Genomic DNA, 21,767 nt, shown 5'->3' with positions numbered 1-21,767 from the left:
TCTGGGAGACCTTGGTTTTTTTATTCTGGCAAATTTCGGCATACCTCCCAAAATTACGAGGTTGGTTCAGAATTTATACTTGAATGCAGAAGCCAACATTATCAATAACGCCACGGAGGTAGGCCAAGTTAAGATTAAACGGGAAACTAGACCAGGCTGTCCATTGTCCCCGGTCCTATTCGCTTTTTTTAATCGCGCCATTGGCGATGGCCATTAGGAACAGTATGGATATCTGGCATCCACTGCCAACTATGGCAAAATTTAAATTATACGCCTACGATATCATGCTCATTATAAAGCCTGGGAAGGAGGTTCAAGCAAAAGCTTTTGAGATCTTTGAGCAATTTGAATCGCTTGGCGGATATAAAATAAATAAATAAATAAACCAGAAATTATACAGTGTGGTGGTGCACTTACGGATTTACATCTTGATATTCTCCCTTGCCTAAATACAAAACCGAAAAGATATCTGGGTGTTTATTTTGCGGCGCAAATGTCTGAATTACATGATTTAAATTTCGCCCCATTTTTGCGAAAAGTCCAGGTTTTATTCTTCCAATGGAATTCTCTTCCATTAACCATTTTGAGCAGGGCTAAGTTGATTAAAATGTCTGTTATTCTGCTGTTTAATTTCCTTTTCTTTGCAATTCCCTGTGTTTTAATTACCTCTTTTTTTGCTAAATTAGAATCTATGTTTACATTTTTTCTGTAGGGAAATAAGGTCCCCCGAGTTGCACTCAGCACTTTATATGAGGAGCTGGAATATGGTGGATTATCACTCCCAAATTTTAGGGATTCATATTTTGCATATTTTGCACAATACGTGTCCAGATTTAAGCCGGAATTATAATCGGGTCTTTTTGATTAATTATTTTATCTGAAAGAGACACGTTAGTATTAGATTCCTTACCTTAGAATATTCCCCAGGCGTCAGACTGGATCCGGAAATTTTTGCGTAGCAGTACCCTTGCGCGTCGGTAGGTGTCGTCTGCGGCTCCGCGTCCGTCGTCTGCGTCGTGGGCGCCGTGATGACGTCGTCGGAGTACTTAGACGCCGCCTCCGCGTGCTGACGTCAGTTCTTCTTTTTTCCGCGCCAGCAAGCGCAGATCTGGAAAAAGCAGTAACCCTAGTCATTTTTTGACTAACTTTTTTGATCACTTTTGATTGTTCTCGAAGTCTTTCGACTCCGACAGTGCCGTAGGGATGCCCGGCTTTAAGCACTGGGATGATTGCAACCGCCTGATGTCGGTCACGGATCCTCACCGCGTGTGTTTATCTTGTCTCGGCGTCGACCACGACGACAAGGCCTGCTTCGACTGCCGGGCCCTCTCTTCGAAAGCCAGGCGGGAGCGGTCCCGCAGGCGGCTCGAACTCTGGCAGTCGGTCCCGCGCCGCGAGAGGTCCCGATCCCATGGGAGGTCGAGGAACAGGTCGCGGGCTCGGAGCCACCACAGTTCCGAGGGTAGGCCGCACTCCTCCGGGTCGAAGTCGTCGTCAGGTAAGCGGCACAGGAAGTCCAAGCGGCGTCATCGCTCTTCGGACTCCCCCCGACGCTCGCGCGATGCGGCCGGGGGTTCGGGTGACACCACCCATGCGGCTCCGACGGAGTCGCAGGCGCCGCGTCCAGCCCCATACCCTACGGTCCCTGGGCTAAACGCGACGCCGGAGGAGGTCGAGCGCTTCCTCATGGCCATGAGGAAACTCTCTCCTCCGACGGGCTCCGCGGTGCCTTTGGGCCCAGCGGACCCGTCTGGGACCCCTAGCGGGTTGGGGGGGATCTTCCCCGACGCAGTCGGGCGTATCGGCCCCGGCGCCGCCGACGCCTTCGGGCCCGGCACCGTAGGTTCCCGTTATCCCGACGCCGCCTGCGCCTTCGGGCCCAGCGCCGAGGGGTTCAGTTGTTCCGGCGCCGCCGGTGCCTTCGGGCCCCCTCGGGCGGCGCCGTCCCCGGTTCCACCTTCGTTCCTGTTCAGGCGCCGGGACGGCCCCGATGGGCGCCGCTCCAGACGTCGTTTGGTGAGTTTCACTTTTATGAACAGGCCCCATTAGTTGAGAACCCTGAGTTTCAGGAGATGGGTGATGAAGAGGACTGGGAGGGGTCTGAGGACCCTCTGACCGGGGAGTGTCAGTCTCATGAGGACTGGACAGGTGACCTTGGGGATGCCAGTGGTCTGGACACTTCGCCGGACACTGGCTTTGTCTCCCCTCCTACCGTGGCTTCGAAGGAGGGGGCAACATATAGTGTGGTGCTGATGAGGGCTGCCAAGGCCTTGGGCCTTGAGCTCCCCGTCGCGGCCGTGAGGACTAACCTCCTCACTGAGGTCCTTAAACCGCAGTCAAGCTCGGCCGAGCCTCTGCTGCCCTTTAATGAGGCCTTGACCGACGTTCTTCTGGGCACTTGGTCCAAGCCCGCTACGGGTTCGCCCGTAGATAGGAACGTGGCCAGACGCCACCGCCCGGCCCCGGGCGACCCATGTTTCCTGTCCTCCCACCCTACCCCCGAGAGCCTTGTCATCCAGGCCTCCAATTCCCAGACCGCATTCCCGTCGGCCCCGCCGGACAGGGAATCCAAGAGGTATGACCAATATGGGAAGAAGATCTTCTCATCCCTTAGTCTGGGCCTGCGGTCTTCCAACACCGCCTGCCTCTCGGGATGTTACACCCACTCTGTGTGGGATAAGGTCGCGGAGGTGCTGCCAGAGTGTCCGTTGGAGGTACGGGCCAAACTAGGCCAAGCCCTTGTGGAGGGCCGGGATGCAGCCAAGTATTCCATCAGGTGTGGGCTGGATACCACCGACTCGCTAGGTAGAGCGATGGCAACGACGGAGGCGGTCAGACGCCACGCCTGGCTGAGGTCCGCCAACTTCTCGGCAGATGTCCAGAACACACTCATGGACATGCCGTTCGATGGCCGTCGCCTCTTTGGCGACAAGGCAGACCATGCGCTTGAGTGATTTAAGGACTCCAGGGCTACGGCCAAGTCCTTGGGCCTCTCGGGCCAGCGCCAGCAATCGGCTGCCTTTCACTCCTTTCGTGGCCACGGAAGGGGTGCGCCCACACGCGCACCCAGCCACGCTCCGCAGGGCAATAACCAACGCGGTGGCGGCCGTGGGAACCACCGTCCGGGCAGTCGGGGGCAACGGCGAGGTCAGTCCACACCTTCCCCCGCAGCATCTGCCTCAAAACCCTCCTAGTCCGTGCTTTCAGGCCCATGTGACGCCAGTGGGGGGCAGGGTTCGCCATCACCACCTCCACTGGCGCACTGTCACATCAGACAGGTGGGTGCTGCAAATCGTCCGAAGGGGCTACTCCCTCCCCTTCGAGGTGACTCCTCCAGCCATGCCACCGCAGAACCACCGTGTATCGGGGGATCATTTGCGACTTCTGCAGGAGGAAGTTACGGCCCTCTTGGCCAAGGGGGCCATCAAGCGCGTTCCTGGGCCAGAAGTAGGGTGTGGTTGCTACTCCCACTACTTTCTGGTACCCAAGAAGGGCAAAGGGGGCCTACGCCCTATCTTGGATCTAAGGAACGTCAACGGCTTCCTCGGGAAGGAGAAGTTCAAGATGCTGACACTGGCTCAGGTCCTAGCTGCCCTGGACCCAGGAGACTGGATGGTAGCGTTGGACTTGCAGGACGCTTACTTTCATATCCCCGTCCTGCTTGCCCACCGGCGCTACCTGCGGTTCATGGTGGGCCACGAGCACTTTCAGTTTACCGTGCTCCCCTTCGGCCTTACCAGCGCCCCACGGGTGTTCACAAAGGTGATGCGGTGGTCGCAGCTCATCTGCGCAGGTTAGGGGTTTCAGTCTATCCCTACCTCGACGACTGGTTGTTGAAGGTGGGCTCGCCCCAGACAGTCGTCAGCCACCTCCAGACTACGGCTGACCTCCTGCACCAGCTGGGGTTCTCTCTAAATGTGCCGAAGTCACACCTGTGTCCCTCTCAGAAGCTCCTCTTCATCGGAGCGGTTCTGGACTCGGCGCGGTTTCGGGTTTATCCGCCCGAACAGCGGGTCCGGGATATTCAGGCTCTGATTCCCATCTTTCAGCCGTTATCCCGGGTTTCGGTCAGGTTGACGCTGCGGCTTCTGGGGCTGATGGCCTCCTGCATCCTACTGATGCATCACGCCAGGTGGCGGATGCGGGCTCTGCAGTGGGACCTGAAGTTTCAGTGGGCCCAGCATCAGGGCAACCTATCCGACCACGTCCTGATCTCAGAGGGCACTGCGAGACAGCTGCAGTGGTGGCTTACAGACCGCGATTGGGTCAGCGGTAGATTCCTCTCCCTTCCCCAACCGGAGCACGTAGTTGTGACGGACGCATCCCTCCAGGGCTGGGGAGGCCACATGGGAGAGGCGGAGATCAGAGGCCTCTGGTCTCCGGTGGAGACCCGGCTCCACATCAACCTGTTGGAGCTCAGGGCGATTCGTCTGGCACTGAAGGCATTCCTCCCCTCTGTCCGGGGGAGTGTAGTGCAGGTGTTCACGGACAACACCACCGCCATGTAGTACTGCAACAAACAAGGCGGGGTTGGGTCGTGGATCCTTTGTCAAGAAGCTCTTCGCCTTTGGCAATGGCTGGAACGCCAGGGCTTGACCCTGGTGGCTCAACACCTGGCAGGTTCTCTGAACGCCAGGGCGGACGAGCTCAGCCGTCGGTGCATGATGGATCACGAATGGCGTCTGAACTTGGACGTGGCGCAAGGCCTCTTTCAGCGATGGGGAGAGCCTTGGTTAGATCTATTCGCCACCGAAGAGAACGCGCAATGTCATCAGTTCTGCGCGTTGGAATTTCCAAGGCGGCACTCGCTCGGAGACGCTTTTCGTCGCGAGTGGAGTTGCGGTCTGTTGTACGCCTTTCCGCCTATACCACTTCTGCCCAGAGTGCTGAAGAAGATCAAGCGCGACCGGGCCCAAGTCATCCTTGTGGCTCCGGACTGGGCGAGAAGGTACTGGTATCCAGAGCTACTCAGTATGTCAGTCGATCCCCCGGTTCGTCTGCCTCTTCAGGAGGACCTTCTGTCGCAGCAGCAGGGGACGGTCCTCCACCCGAACCTTTCCAGTCTCCACCTCCATGCTTGGAGATTGAGCGGCGACAGTTGAGGCCATTTGACTTGCCTCCTGAAGTTTGTAACATCATTCTGGCAGCCAGGCGTCCCTCCACTAAGTCGGTATACGCCTGCAGGTGGAACAGATTTGTGGCATGGTGCACAGCAAAGGCTGTGGATCCCCTCAATGCCCCTCTTTCTGAGGTCCTTCTCTTCCTTCTTTCTCTTGCCTAGCAGGGCTCTGCTCTGGGCACTATCAAGGGCTACCTTTCTGCCCTTTCAGCCTTTCTCAGGCTGCCTGATCAACCTTCTTTGTTCAAGTCCCCTATTGTTAATAGATTTCTTAAGGGCATCACACACACGTTTCCTCCTGTTCCGTTTGTGATGCCTCAGTGGGACTTGAACCTGGTTCTTACATTTCTGATGTGCGCTCCCTTTGAGCCACTTCACAACTGTCCTCTACGCCTTCTAACTCTGAAGACTGCTTTCCTGGTTGCCATCACCTCTGCCAGGAGAGTGAGTGAGCTCCAGGCCCTTTCTTGTACCCCACCTTTCCTTTCTGTCCATCCGGACAAAGTGGTGCTGCATACCAAACCTTCCTTCCTGCCCAAGGTTGTCACGGCCTTCCACATCGGGCAGTCTATCACCTTGCCAACCTTCTTCCCGCCACCGCATCCCTCTAAAGAGGAAGAGCGGCTCCACCGTCTGGACCCAAAACGTGCGCTCTCATTCTACTTGGATCGCACACGCCAGTTTCGGGTGGATGACCAACTCTTTGTTGGTTACGTGGGCGCGAAGAAGGGAAAAGCGGTGCACAAGAGGACCATCTCTCGGTGGATCATCCTGTGTATCCAGGCATGCTACTCCTTGGCTAGGAGGGAGCCCCCGGTTGGACTGCGGGCTCATTCTACCCGAGCGACGGCGGCTACCACTGCCCTGGGCAGGGGTGTGCCCTTACAAGACATCTGTCAGGCAGCTACGTGGGCATCGCTGCACACGTTTGCAAGACACTACTGCCTGGACAGCCAAGTCCGGAGGGATGGCTTCTTTGGCCGTTCCGTCCTCCAGGACTTTCTGGTGTGATTATTGGTTCGCAGACCCACCACCGGGGTTGGTATTGCTGGGGTATCTATTCTAAGGTAAGGAATCTAATACTAACGTGTCTCTTTCAGATGCACAAGTTACTACTTGTGTAACGATATATCTGTAAGAGACATTAGTTAGTATTAGATTCCTTACCGACCCACCCATCCTCCCCGTTCTGCAAACCAATATCTAGGGTTAGGGTTGTCCCCTTTCAGGGCCCTAGTTTCAATGGCACCAGTGTTGGTTTTTAACATGGCTCTGCGTTTCTGGCGCGTAAAAGCTGTGCCTAAGAACTGACGTCAGCACGTGGAGGCGGCGTCTAAGTACTCCGACGACGTCATCACGGCGCCGACGACGGACGCGGAGCCGCAGACGACGCCTACCGACGCGCAAGGGTACTGCTACGCAAAAATTTCCGGATCCTGTCTGACACCTGGGGAATATTCTAAGGTAAGGAATCTAATACTAACTAATGTCTCTTACAGATATATCGTTACACAAGTAGTAACTTGTGCATTAACTTAATCTGTAAAGAGAATCAGATCAACTGCCCACTAACAATTGTTAAATATCCTAAATTAGTATGGTATAAGTGTATACAGTGGTTTTTCCATAAACGGCAGGCATTTTATAGATGCTATTCTATCCCCGCAATTAACTCCTCAACTCAGTTATCTGGTCCTATCTTACTATCCGGGATCAGGGATTCGTCTGTAATTACACAAAAATGTGCCAAGGCAGGCTTTGGGAAAATCTCAGATTTTTTAAGGAATGATAGATGGCTGAATATAGCTGAAATTTCTCATTTAATTCCAAATGACTTCCTTTTGCTTGGGTCATATAACATTTTTAGTAAGTTTCTGAGTAAACTTGATTTGGTCCAGATCGTCGAACAGAAATGCTTAGTATATGATCTATTAGAAGATATAGCATTTAAGAAACCTGGGGAATGGAAAAAGCGTTTAGCCTCTATCAAGGGTATCGATCTGGAGGGGAAAGCCATAACGAAATGGGGAAAACAGGAGGAGATAGAAATAACACCAAGTATGTGGTCAGTAGTTAATAATCTCAGCTTTAGTACGTTAAAGGGGGCTATTTGGCGAAGGATGTTAATTTTTAGTAAATGGCTACTTTATAGAACTCCACTTATTCTATCTAAGGTTTACCCCAACCAATCTGGGAAGTGTTTTCGTTGCCTTCACCATCCTTCAGCCAATGGGACACATATTATATTACAATGCCCCTTGATCCAGAGGTTCTGGAATGAAATTTTTCACTATTTGGAAGCCGAATGCTTATCTTATCTTATCTTAAGTGCAATTTGTAGAGCGTGCTGACACCGTAGGCTTCCTGGCGCTTTGAAGCCAAATGCTTCATTACAATAGGTTTGAATACTCCGTTGATAGTGTTTGGCTATGACCCAGACCTTCTTTTTTCAGACAAGATGATCAAATTATTATATATTGCAATGGCTGTCGCCTAATCACTTTTGCTTCAGAGATGGCGATCGGATCTTATATCATCTAAAAATGAATGGGTCCGGAAAATGAAGCAGGTTAAAAAAAGTAAACAAGCCTATGCACTGCGAATTGGCGGACTTAAGAAGTTTGAGAGGGTTTGGGCAGCCTATTTTGATTAGGATCTCAAAATCTAGCTTATATTTCAGGAGGTATTCTCAGCAGGTTCGACTCCTATGTATTGTAATATCAGCATTTTAATTTATTATACAACATATCATATTTTCTTGTAACATAGCTATATTAATTAATACAGGATGAATTAGTATTTAAGCCATACTTGCTGATTTCCCTGTATACGCTTAAGGTTTCTAAGGTCTAATCAATTGTGTAGTTTGTGTTAATTATTGGCAGTGGATGCTGTTCCAAGATATTATGCATTACATTTTTTGAATACTGGCTTAAATGTTTATATTGTCTATCTTTTAGTGATTTTAGAATTTACTGTTTTCCGGCAAATCGGTGCTATTTAACAATTCCGTATCATTTGACATATTTAATGCATTTTATGGATGTATGTATGGATAAAAAACTTCTTGTTATATGGATTTCAATAAAGAAAAATTTTAAAAAGACTTTTCTCATGCCATTCGAGCCTTTGCACAGCTGCCAGGTTATTCTCACTTTGAGGACAGTCTTCCTGTTGGCAGTGACTTTATCTTGTAGGGTTGGTGAACTTCATTCCCTTTCGGTTTGACCACCATTGATGCCGTTCTACCCGTATAAATTGGTTCTTCATGTCTGCTAACGGTTTCTACCATAAGTAGTATCTGCTTTTGACCTGGGCCAGTTTTTCTTTTGTCCTCCTCATCCTACTAAGCAAGAGGAGTGGTTCATAGACTGGACTCCAGGCATGCAGTATCCTTTTAGATCGATTGCACTCAATTGGATAGAGTGAATGATCAAATCTTATGCACTTCACTACAGCCAGGAGTGGCAAGGCACTGAGAAATGCACCATTTCACTTTTGGTTATTTTCTGTATCAAGATCTTCTATGTATTGGCCAAGAAAGATCCCCCAGAGAGTACTCGCGCCCACCTCACTATGGCCTTGCTGCTTCCATGGTTCTCACCAGAAGCATTCAAGTGGCTAAAATTGCTAGGCTTCCATGATGTTAACTTACATACATTTGAGAAACATTGCTTCTTGACAGCCCAAGCACGGAGTGGTTAACATTGTTAACAGGCTGTACTCAGTCCCACCTCCTGGAGAGTATTGCTTTAGAATTCACTAACAAGCTGAGAGATCTGTTGTGAGAAGTATCCATCGCAAGAAACCCTCAGTAACAGAATATCTGGTGGACATATAACCTTTCCGCAGATTCCTCCCAAGTTATTAAACATATCAAATACTGTATATTTGCTGTGGTTGGTGCTCTCTCGATTCTTCTCCGCATGCCTGGATGAGGTTCGGGAAATGCACTATGAATTGAAGCTGGCATGCTGGTCTGTGTCCTGTGTACTCCGTCACCAGATTCAAGCTAGCCTGGCTGAGGAGGGGTGAAACCCCGAAACCGGTACTAGGATGCTTGTTTCTAATCCAGGGAGGACCTAGCCTGGTAGTTCGGGCTCGACTGCTCTCATGGGTAACAGGGTCAAGACTGATTTGCATATGGCTGTGTCTAAACTGGAATGGCGTGGCGTGCAAAAAAGCGATGAATTTAACCTAGATCTGTGACTGGGGGGAATGATTGATTCAGCATTCCGTCCATCATGTGTTCTTTTTTGCAACTGTTAACTCTGATATCATCATATCCGAGCAGACGGATTTGTGGCTGAGGCCACATGGTGACCCTGTAGGGCCCTTTGCTGGTGAAAATATTTCCAGATCAAGTATGGTACCTGAAGGATATTCATAAGGTGAGCATTCTGTGGAAGGATAATGTATTCACCAGAAATATTGTTACTGAAGTTAATTAACGTTTTCTTTTTGACATCTAAAAAATATGACCACCACAAAACGTTTGAACTCCTGACCGAAATAAGTATCAGAAGAAGGACAAGAATATTAAAGATAGTAATATTCCTTTCATGAGCATGGTGAAAAAGAGAAAAACATCAGGGGAATATTCAGACTCTTCATCATTGCCCATACCAATTTTGTAGAAGCTGCGGCCAAAACGTCTGTTGCCCTTTCCGAGCATTGCAGCCTCCGCTTAACCAACCTGGCTTTCCAGCAGACTATTTTGTTTTTCTTTAGTGCACAATAGAGTAGAAGCCTTTCATACCTGTTGGCACTGGTAGTCTAGCCTAGCTAGAGAACCGTGTCACTAATGACAACCATCCCAAAGACCGAAAAAACAGACCAACGGTCTCTCAGACATCAGTGTTGATGATAACAACAGCACAGTTTATGCAGGAACAGAAGAATGTTCAGGAGCAACCACTTTCTCTCATCACAAAATGCCTACGGATGACCTCATTCCTAAATCTGCTAGAAAATGGTCAGCAGATTACAAAGCGGAGAATGAAACGACAGTTATTAAGAACACAGGTAGCTCTAATTAATTTACAATTTGCTGATTTGTTTGGGTCAGATTCTGATTCTGTGTTTTTTCCTGAACCTCGTTGCCGCTGGAATGAAGGCTATCACAGTAAGTCATAAATCTCCTTTCTTACAGAGCATTTAGATGGCTGGCTTATAGCTGCAAAATCAGAGAGAAGGACGTTTTATAGCTGTTATTTCAAAGGCTGCTGATACCTTGGGTATAACTCTGCACACTCTCCCAGTTGATCCAGTACACTCCTGTCTGTCTCCCAACTACGGGCTCTCCTAGAGCAGAGGATAACTCACCTCAACAAGCGTAGTCCTTTGTGAAGACTAGTTTGTCTCTATCACAGCTTGTTACCTCTGTCAAAGTAGGGTTCCAGTTCGCTAGAAGCTCAGAACAGTTCACCAGAACCATCTTTGGCTAGAAGAAGCTCGAGATGGATAGACGTAATACCGGGCCGTGATCCTCCGCCTAGGCACATCACCACTCCATCAACCTGAATGGTGCCTCTTTGCATGTCAATTCTGTAACACGGATATTTAAATGAGTCAGTGCTAAATCTACATTTGGGCCCGCCTGCTTTTCCAGTTACTGAATCATCAGCCGTGTATGTCATTCGCTGTCTCGTATGCTTCTTCCCTATAATGTTGGACAAAGATTGGGTTGACGAGTTGAGTGAAACCAATGGGAAAAGCCTAAGTTCCAGCGGTTATACAATATGTAGGGTAATGAGAAATCTAACTTTTGATTTTCACTTTACACTGGGGGATCTGTATTTGTTATACTGACTCATCTCCATTGTTTCTGTGCCTAACAGGAAGAAGACGAATGTGCAGTCCTTGCTGGCTGCCTAGGACTGCTGCCATCCCCCGTGCAGACATTACAGCAGTTCACCAGTGCCTCCTGCCTTCACTGGGCCGTACCAGCATTTGACATAATAGCTCAGTGGTGCTCAGAAGTGGTTTCATTTGTTGACACGCATGCTGATCAAGTAAAGGTATGTGTAAACGTTTCAGTGAGCATTGCCACTGTTTTTCATGGCTTTTATTTGAAAATGACTCTAATCCTAATATTTTGCTTGTGTTCGCGTAGCAATGGCGTGTTGTTCTTAAGATATATTGGCAACTATATTTATTGTTGAGGTGTCCGTGACAAAACAATTTGGGGCTATTTTTCTTAGCTCTAGTAAAAGAGATCACTTTCAGTTGCAGTCTAGAATCATGAAAGGTACATGGCTCAGTTTGAATTATTCTTTAATTTTGTTAGGAAATGTGGAGCGCCATCTCTGCCTGTGGTAGTGATGTAAGCTTTACACATACTCAATATGCATTTACTGCGCTTGCCTTGATGCAGTTAGGGAGGCTGCATTCATCACTAGTTAGACCAGCTCCTTTTGCGGTAAGCGACAGACTTAATAGAAGAGCTGATGAGAAACTCAAGGACGTCTGAAGATGGGGGCCCCTTACAGAGCGATGTTTGAGGCCCATGACCTATACAAGGCACCCTATTTCAGTGGCAAAGAACGCCATTTACAAGCTTTGACAGTGCCAGTAGGTTCAGCTTTCAGTCAGTGACTGAATGCCTCACTCCTTGCACACTATGCACTCAGTATTTTATGCTCTTAGTATTTTAGGTAACTTTTGTTTAATACAGTAAACAACGTATAGCCTTGCAGTTCAGCTAACATTTTTGATACGTGTATAAGAGTTATAATTTAATTTCAACTTTACTGCAAAACGTCGGACATGACTATCGACAGCACACCATCAAAGTGTATAGTGAGGGAGTCTCACACAACTGCAAGCCCACTCATTCCCCTCATAAAATAGTAGCAAATCCCATAGGTCTGGCTTACACTCAAAATGGCTCTTTGAGTTTGACTGTGTTATTGCGGATGGCTGAATAGATGAATGCAAGAATGAGTCAAAAATGAGTGCAGAGATAAATGACTGCATGGACAGCTAACTACAGAATGATGAAACAGTCACAAAGATATGTAAAGTCTTCTGGGAGCTGCTTAATGATGGACTCAAAGGAAGTGATGACTGACCGGGAGTTCGTTGAATGGATGTTGATAAAAAGAACAAAATGAAAGCCATTCTGATGTATGGTGGTGTGCAGTGCATATTACAGCAGTCTAATAAACTGATTGTAATAAGAATTCTAAGCTGCCTACAGGAAGATGATCCCACAGTGGAGGCTCCTCTGCAATGGCGGAGGAGCGTCGCCCCACTGCCAGGCTCAGAGCCAGCATATGATGTTAGAACATTGTTTTATTTTTCATTTGCCGGCTCTGAGCCAGCGCTGTAGGGAGGGGCGGGTCCAAGGCATGGGAGAGGGGAGGAGGAGTGCTCTGTGCACTCCCTAAGTGCGCATATATGTGTTGGCCGGCCTTCTCAGACAGATTTATATGGCTCAAAATCGACCTGAAGGTATTGGAGCGCTTTACATGAAGACCAGTTACGTTACAAAAGGACACATTCATTTTTTTGGGGAGGCACTGGAAAATTTAGGGATTTGCCCAGAATCACAGGATGTGGAGTCGACCCCGTGGCTCGAACCTTGGTTTCCCAGCTCCAAAGTCGGCAGTCTAGCCGTGAGACCACATCCTCTCCCCACACATGCGCACTTAGGTTTCTCCAGCCCGGCTACATTGAACAACCAGGCTGGAGAAACCCCACAGACTCCCTGATCTGAGTAGAGCATCTTCCCAGTCCATTCAGGCCAATCCCTGCGCTGCTCTGCAACTCAGGGATTGGATGGGAGTCTGTCCCAGTGGCTCCTGGAACCAGGAAGAGGGCAGGAGACGGGTAAGTTCTTTTAAAAAATGTATATATTATTAATTAAAAGCCTCCGTGCTACCCCTCCCACGTTCCCTCCACCCGCCCGACCGCGACCAACCTTTGTTTGTGGCAGCCACCACTGCAGTAGTGTGTGCCTGCTGGACTGTGAGAGGTTTCGTGAGTTTGCCTGTTGGTCTGTGAAGAGTGTGATAGTGATTTCTGGTAGTGCTGAAATGGGTAGTGTATGAGGAATGTGTAGTATCTGAAAGAAACAGGTTAGTATTAGATTCCTTACCTTAGAATATCCCCAGGCGTCAGTCTGGATCCGGAAACTTTTGCGTAGCAGTACCCTTGCGCGTCGGTAGGCGTCGTCTGCAGGCGTCTCCTGCGGCTCCGCGTATGACGTCGCTGGAGTATATAGACGCCGCCTCTGCGCGCTGACGTCAGTTCTTCTTTTTTCCGCGCCAGTTAGCGCAGATCCGAAGAGCAGTACTCTGTCTTTGACCAAAGTTTTTTGAATCTTTCCTGTTACTCTTAAGGTGCCGGTAGGATGACCGGTTTTGAGAATTGTGACGGCTGTGACCGCACGATGTCGGTCACGGACCATCACCGCCTCTGCCTCCGGTGCCTGGGCCCGGACCACGACGTGGACGCCTGCGTCGATTGCCGGGCCTTGACGAATAAAGCTAGACGGGAGCGGTCCCGCAAGCTACTCGAGCTCCGGGTGTCGGCCCCGCGTCGAGAGCGGTCCCGGTCCGGACGGAGGTCTAGGGAGCGATCGAGGGAGCGGTCACCATTCCTCTAGTTCCTCAGGAAGGAAGCACAAGAAGTCGGGGCGTCGTCATCGTACCCCCGACTCCCCTTGACGCTCGCGCGATGCGGCCGGGGGTTCGGGTGGCCCCATCCCCGCGGCTCCGCGTGAGTCGCCGACGCGGCCTGCTCCATACCCTGCGGTCCCTGGGCAGGGCGCGTCGCCCGAGGAGATAGAGGCGTTCCTCATGGCCATGAGGGCACTGTCTCCTCCAACGGGGCCTACGGCGCCTGCGGGCCCGGTGGTCCCGTCCGGGGGTCCTAGCGGTTCGGGTGCTCCTGCCTCGACGCCGTCGGGTGCTCCGGCCCCGACGTCGCCGACGGCTCCGTGAGTTTGCCTGTTGGTCTGTGAAGAGTGTGATAGTGATTTCTGGTAGTGCTGAAATGGGTAGTGTATGAGGAATGTGTAGTTTCAGGCTGTTACTCTGTGAGGGTTAGGAATGTTGTTGATAGGGTGTAATTACTAGTCTGGAAGGGATGTGAAAGTGCATCCATGTACTAGTACTCTGTGAGTCATCTCGGTGCTTCTGGTTGTGTGTGACTGCTAGTTTGTGACGGGTGTGAGACTTCTGTTGGTATTTAGAGTGTTTTCCGTTTTTGCACCATAAGCGCTATTTGTGAATAGCGCTTCAACAAATATTGCTAAACTGGGTCCTCTTCTCTGCTTCATAGCCTTGATGGGTTACTTTCCCCAATGAGACTACCCAAGATCTGTATTCAGAGGGGACATTAATGACCCAAGCTGTCCATTTACTTACTTTTGAGAACCTTTACTTGGTAACCGCTGGACTCCGCACTCATGGATTGCTTACCCCTACATCATCTGCACTACCAGTTGTGCCTATTGGTGTCAGCTTATGAGCAGGTACACACCTATAGCACTGGACCCTCATAGTAGAGAGGCTGAGTAGTCCAAGGATTACTATGGTTGGTGGTGTGGGCTAGAAACTCATCTCTCTACACAGTGCAAAATAACACTTAACAATTTATTTTCCAATCCGTGCTTTTATTTAAAAACAAATATAAATACTTCAATCCAAATACTAAATATAACATTTAAAATGTACACAATGGAAATTAGACCTATCTAGTGTCAGAGATAAGGCATACCTGTACACATGACTACTGAAATTTGCACACACGTATTCAGAAAAACAAGCGAAAATGCAATATTTCTATGCTTGACAGATTTACCCAAATCTAAAGCCAACCGCACCACAGTTTTCCATTAATTGTATACGTTTCTTCATACATTGTTTTGGATGAGAACACGTGACAGAAACCGAAATTCTGATTAGTTGGTGTCCAGCTTTCTCCAAGAAGAATAAAAAAAGGACCTTGAAAAAGATAAATTAAATGTAAACTTCCAGACGGTGAGCTAATCATTTACGTCCTGTGGCATTGCCAAATTTGAGGATGAGGCTAAAATGGCAGTAGCGAGCATGCTATGTATAACACGTGCACAGTTGAAAAAGCGAAATTGCAGTAGTTGAATCAGCTATTACAGTGATTTTCAAATACATTTTCATGCAGCTCTACCAACCACCCCTGTGCTAGGGATCTGTGCAAAATGGTGTCTCATTGTTCAAAAACAGTGTAGAGTCCTTTCCTAATGTGTTTATTACTGAGTTCACAATGTTTAAATACTATCTATTGTATTTATCACACGGTGACACCATGTACTTCCCCTTACTCCTGTATTTCACACAGAGTCTCTGTTAACAATGAGTGTATTACTTATGAGCAGTGGAGGTATGTCATAGAGAGGCTAACTCAACTGCTGTCCAATCAAATACCCATAAAGGAGAATGCCAACAAATAGAAGGTGACATATCCCTGTGGCCAGCTTACCCAAACTGAGTGCCAAATGTACTCTTTAAGCATTTGATGCTCAGTCTCAAGGCAGGGCAGTCCAAGGCGTATTCAGTAAGGTGATATATGGTAAAAACCTAGACTCTGCTTAGTCCACAATGGCTCTTAATAAATCCATGTCCAGTCACTTGTTGTACTTTTAAATGGAAATTGTACATTAATTCACTGGCAAATAAATGCTAAACATAATAATAGAATGTGCGTAATGAAAACCAGTCCTCTACAGGTCCTCCTTAACTTTTGTGTAATTGTGTAAGAATGTCACCTAGTGTTACACAATGTATAATCTCTTCCTATGGGTTTGTCACAGGGTAAAATCTCTTTGTGTTCCCTTCCTCATTGAATTCGCAATGTAAAATGTCTTCAGATTCTATTTGTCAGACAATTTGCAATGAAAAACCCATACTGTTGTATTTGTTAGACAGCTCATAACGTAAACCCACTTTCTATTGTGTTTGTCAAAGTATTCACAGTGTGAAACTGCTGCCTACTTCATTTGAAACAGGTCCATATGAAGTATGAGTCTATGAATCTGGAGCAAAGAAACAACTCTATGGGCAGGATAACACAACTGTTGTCTAAGCAGATGCCAATAAATATAACTCAGGGACAGAGCAAAAGCCCCTGTCCCTTTACTGTTTCTGTGATAACTTGCACTCTGGTGGACAGCTAGAGTTGCCCTTTAGTCAAACCTTGTAAATCTAAAAACAATACACAGACAGACACTTCAGCGCCGGACTTTAAGTGAGGGTCCCGAACACAATTCTTCCGGCACTTGCCGCTGTTGAGTGCCACTGAGAACCAGATCTAAAACATTTTCAACAATAGGAAGGAACACCAGGAAATAAGTCCATGTTTAATTTTGATTCCATCATCCTCTTTATAGGTGATATGTAAAATACAAGTTAAAATCGAGCCAAAGTGTTTTGTTCCATGTTAGAAAGGAATTTCATCAGGGCTCAAAAGTAATGTTGTGTAGGAGTCATATATGCCGTTTGAAGGACAGTATCATCATATACCTGAAATAGACTGTAGTTATAGATTTCTTACCTTAGAATTACCCTGGAACCGTGTGGGGCCTGTCACTGCTCCATGTCGGTCATGGACCCTAACTCAGTGCGTCTTTGGTGCCCGGAGCATGACCATGACTTGAGGTCGTTCTCCGACTGCCGGGCTATGGCGTCAAAAGCTTTGATCCCGGTCCAGGTCTTGGTCGAGAGAAAGGTTCGAGCACTGTTCCGTCGAATCGAAGTCCTCTTTGTCAAATTCATTGAAGTCATGTAAGAGGCACTACAAGTAGCACAAGAAGTCAACGTGTACTTCGACTTCACCCCGCCTGTCTCATGATGCGGCAGAGGAACCTCGGTGTTCAAAGCCTTGCTCCACAGAACGTGTGCCTGGGTCGGCTCTGTGTTCTCCTCCCTTTCCAGGGCCAGGAGCGACCCCCGCCGAGCTCACAGAGTTTTACGACGCCATGTGTGCTGTGTTTGTGCGGTCTGACCCTGCTGGCGCGCCTTCAGGCCCTGTAGGCTCAGATAATGGAGAAGTGCCCATGGGTTCTGCGACTCAGGCCCCACCACCACAGCCTCCAAATTGCCAATTTCACGGGTCCGGACCGGCGCAGGTGGCACCTCCACTGCAAACTTCCCTGACGCCGCATCCAGCACCGAGGTCCTCAGCATCGCCGGCGCCCACCAGCGGCACCTTCCCAGTCCTCATACCGGATGACACGGAGCCGGTCGGGCATCCACCGAAGCATAGACCGGCGCCGATGGAGCTGTACGGCACCATGCTGTTCAACCTGCCCTTTTCTGAAAGGTTAGGGATGGATGAAGAGGATTGGGAGGGGAGGAGTATACCTTAGAAATCCAGTAATCATAAGAGATGGACTGGTATGAGGAACTGGGTGATGCCAGTGGTTTGGACTCGTCCCCAGACCCTGGCATGCTGTCACCAACTACCCTGGCTACGAAGGAGGGGGGCATAATTTGCCATGTTGGTCAGTAGGGCTGTGGAGATCCTGGACCTACAGCTCCCTATGGTGACAGTCAAGACTAAGGTCTTGACAGAGGTCCTGCAGCCTAGGGTCTCCAGTTCAGAATCCTTGTTGCCTTTTAATGAGGCCTTGACGGACGTCCTCCTGGTTTACCTGCTCAAAACCCAGCAAAGGGGCTCCTGTGAATTGGACGATTGCCCGCCACCATCGCCCTGCCCCGATGGCGACCCACTTTTCCTCACCTCTGTTAGATCTGGGGGTCTCTAGTTGGCAATGGTATTCACCTTTGGCCAAATACGGATCCTTCCTTCTAAGTCAGGATAAGGGGATTACACTCCTTAATAACCCCTGCTCACCCCCTTGGTAGCTTGGCACGAGCAGACAGGCTTATCTTAAGGGCAGTGTGTTAAGCATTTGTGAATATACACAGTAATACAGTGAAAACACTACAGATGGACACAACACATGTTTTATAAAAATAAGTATTCTTTATATAGACTTAACACAAGACCACAAACAACAAAAATCCACAATACTATACTTAAAGATGACATAAAGATGGTAAAAGTTGCTGATAGATGCGACAAAGTTCTCAACAAAGTACCTGGATGCGTAACGCAAAGTGAACATAAGGCTTGCAAAAGGAGAGATGCGTCGGTTCCGTGATCCGGGGGAAATGATGCGTCGTGCCTCAATGCTTGCGCAGAGAAGGGGATGCGTCCTTATCCTTACCGGTGCGGAGGTGATGCATAGATTCTCGGCCTGCGGGCCCGTTGCGATGCGCAAGATGGCGCCTTGATGTGATGTGATGATCCCGTTGCGATGCGAGAAGATGGCGCCCTTGATGCGACGATGCGATGACACTGCGATGACGATGTGTAGGCTCCCTGGCAGCCTTGCGACGACTCTGTACTTTGGAACCGCAACAGGCCCTGCGACACGCTTCTCCGGTGATGCGATGGGGACTCTCTCAATGGCGTCACGCTTCTCCGGTGATGCGACAGCAGGCAGCTTTGATGAACCCACGCTTCCAGGGAGATGCGGCGAAGGCTCGCTTCTCCGGTGATGCGATGATTTCAGCTGCGGCGGCGACACGCTTCCTCTCGATGCGTCGCGCTTCCAGCTCCCAGCGACACGCAAATGTCTGTAGTTAGAATTCCAAGCAAGGAAATTCAGAGGGGAGCTGGAGATTGAAGTCTTTTGTCCCTGAGACTTCAGCAGGAGGCAAGCACAGTTCAAGCCCTTGGAGAATAGTCTGTAGATAATGAAAGTCCTTAAAAAGTTCCTTCTCCTTTTCCTTGGCAATGAAGCAACCGCTGCAGGCCAACCCAGCAAACAGCACACTGGCAGAGGGGCAGTCAAACTCCTGCAGCTTCCTTGGTTCTTCTCCTTGGCAAAAGGTTTCTTGTTCCAGAAGTGATCTAATTTCTTTGGATCAGGGTCCCAATATTTATACCCCAAAATCCTTTTGTTCTCCTGCCTAGTCCAAACCAGTTCCTGAGCACTCTGTTTACATGACTCACTCCTTCCTTTCACTGTGCAAGGCAGAGACATCAGACGCGTCACTGGAGGTGGAGCCAGCACAGGGGAGGAAAGGTACAGCTCTGGAGCACTTTGTTGACATGATTCCTTCTCTCCTTTTATAGTGCAGGTCAGAGACATCAGACACACCACAGTAGGTGGAGCCAGCATTGTAGAGGGAAGGCCCAGCCCTATTCAGGTCTCAGGTGCAACTCCTCCCTCCCATCTAGATGCAGATCTCCCTATTCACCACTTGGGTGCCCCAGCCTGTCTCCTGAAATCCCCCAGCCCTGTCACTCACAAACCCAAACAAGGAATACACAACCTAGCAGAGGCAGGCCTGGACAGTTAGGCAAGAAAATACCTACTTTCTAAAAGTGTTTTTTTTTAAAACACAGAATGTTAAAAAAAAAACTTTACTAAAAGATGTATTTTATCATTCTGAGTTCAGGCATACTAAATTCGAATTTCTTCCATGTTCCCTGAGTCAGTTCGGATTATAAGAATGTCATAATTTAACTGCCCATTCTGGCCTATGGAGAACAGGTAGGCTTGCAATAGTAAAAAACGAAAATGGCTGTAATTCACTTTTAGGACATTCTATACACACCAGAGCATGTCCTACCTTATACTTACAATGCATCCTGCCCTTGGGCCTACCATAGGGCTGTCTGATATGAAGCAAAGGGAAGGTTTAGGGACTGGCAAGTGGGTGCACTTGGCCAAGTCGACATGGCAGTCAAAGACTGCACACAGGCCTTGCAATGGCAAACCTGAGACACACTTTACAAGCTGCTTCTGTGGGTGGCACAACCAGTGCTGCAAGCCCACCAGCAGCATTTGATTTACAAGCCCTGGGCACACATGGTGCACTGTACTAGGGTCTGACAAATACATCAAATAACCCAATCATGGAATCACCAATTAGTACATTAATTTAACATAGGGAGCACTGGCACTGAATAGCAGTGGCTCAGTGCCCAAAGCATATAACCAGCAAAAACATATCAAAACAGAGGAGGCAATCTGTCAAAATGGAAGGGAGACTCACACCAATGATGCCAGGTCTACAACCACCCGCCCCAACCCACAAAGCTTGGTGGTCCAAGCTTCCCGTGGCGCGTTCCCTTCCGCACCTCCAGACAGGGAATCCAAGAGACTGGAGAATTTTGGGAAGAACATTTTTTTTTCCGCAAGTTTTGCATTGTGGTCGGTGAACACAGCATGCTTTTTGGGCCGTTATTCCCATTCTATATGGGACACTGTTGCGCAAGTGCTGGCCAGGGTCTCGGAGGAGGATGGGCTCTACTTTCCCAAGCTATTTCCGACGGGAGAGACACAGCGAAGTTTGCCATCAGATGTGGCTTGGACACAACAGACTCGCTGGACTGAGCGATTTCCACGATGGTGGCTGTCCGTTGCCATGCCTGACTGAGAACGTCTGACTTCTTGAAGGATGTCCAAGCTAACCTCATGGACATGCCCTTTGATGGCTCCTGTCTCTTCATAGACAGGGCAGATGCTACACTTGATTGCTTCAAGGACTTGCGGGCCACTGCCAAGTCCTTGAGCCTCACCACAGCCTCCCGCCGGCATCAGCTTTTTGTTCCTTTCGTGGCTAAGGAAGGGGCTATCAACCGCACCAACCCGTTTCCAGCCAGAAGGCCAGACAAGCTCGGTAGCCTCTGCGGGCCGTGTACAGAGTTAACCATGAACCCGCGGTTTGTGAGGCCAGAGATCAACCCAGGCCACAACCTCCTCCTCCACCTCTAAACTCTAAACCTTCCTAGTTCGATCCTCCAGGATCATCTACAGCCAGTTAGTGGCAGAGTACGCCATCATCTCCACCACTGGCAAAACATCACGTCGGATAAGTGGGTGTTACAAATAGTCTGAAGGGGTTACTCACTTCCCTTCAAGACTACCCCTCCATCCATGCCTCCAGTATACGATCGGCTGATGGAAGATCACCTTGCCCTACTCCGCAAGAAAGTCAAGACTCTCTTGGCCAAGGGAGCTATAGAGAGGGTTCCCCAGCCAGAAGTGGGCTGTGGTTGTTATTCCCACTACTTTCAGGTCCAAAAGAAGGACAGAGGCCTTCGTCCTATCCTAGATCTCAGACCCCTCAACTACCTTCTCAAAAAGGAGAAGTTCAAGATGCTCACCATAGCTCAGGTCCTGTCTGCTTTGGACCCAGGAGACTGGATGGTAGCCTTGGACTTGGAAGATGACAATTATATATCCCCGTCCTGCATGCGCATCGTCGCTACCTGCAGTTTACGGTGGGCCATGAGCACTTTCAATTTGACGTGCTTCCCATCGACCTCACCAGCGCCCCTCGGGTGTTCACTAAGGTGATGGCAGTGGTCGCAACCCATCTGCGGGGATCAGGGGTTCCAGTCTTCCCCTATCTTGATGACTGGTTGTTGAAGGCGGACTCATCCCAAACGGTTGTCTCCCACCTCCAGACTACTGCGACCCTCCTGCATTTGCTGGGGTTCACTATCAACGTGCTGAAGTCACGCATGACCCGCTCTCAGGCGGAGCGGTTCTGGACATGGTGCAGTTTCTGGTCGACCCTCCTAACGGCAAGTCCAGGATATTCAGGCTATGATACCAGTGTTTAGGCCTCTATCCTGGATG

At 49.1% G+C, this 21,767-nt stretch overlaps 1 protein-coding gene across 5 annotated transcripts in view; it reads left to right on the top strand.

The window, feature by feature from the left end:
- Positions 1-21,767, top strand: part of UBR3 (ubiquitin protein ligase E3 component n-recognin 3) — a 1,992,321-nt gene that overhangs the window by 1,836,931 nt on the left and 133,623 nt on the right. For all 5 annotated transcript variants that reach the window (XM_078681592.1, XM_078681591.1, XM_078681590.1 and 2 more), the window contains one exon: positions 10,960-11,139. In XM_078681592.1, the coding sequence (XP_078537718.1) occupies positions 10,960-11,139 (180 nt within the window). The remainder of the gene's footprint in view (positions 1-10,959; positions 11,140-21,767) is intronic.

This window comes from Lissotriton helveticus, chromosome 3_1 (assembly GCF_964261635.1).
Source record: "Lissotriton helveticus chromosome 3_1, aLisHel1.1, whole genome shotgun sequence".
Classification (NCBI taxonomy): domain Eukaryota; kingdom Metazoa; phylum Chordata; class Amphibia; order Caudata; family Salamandridae; genus Lissotriton; species Lissotriton helveticus.
The sequence above is the reverse complement of the archived record's forward strand: the minus strand, read 5'-3'. Positions and strand labels throughout refer to the sequence as shown.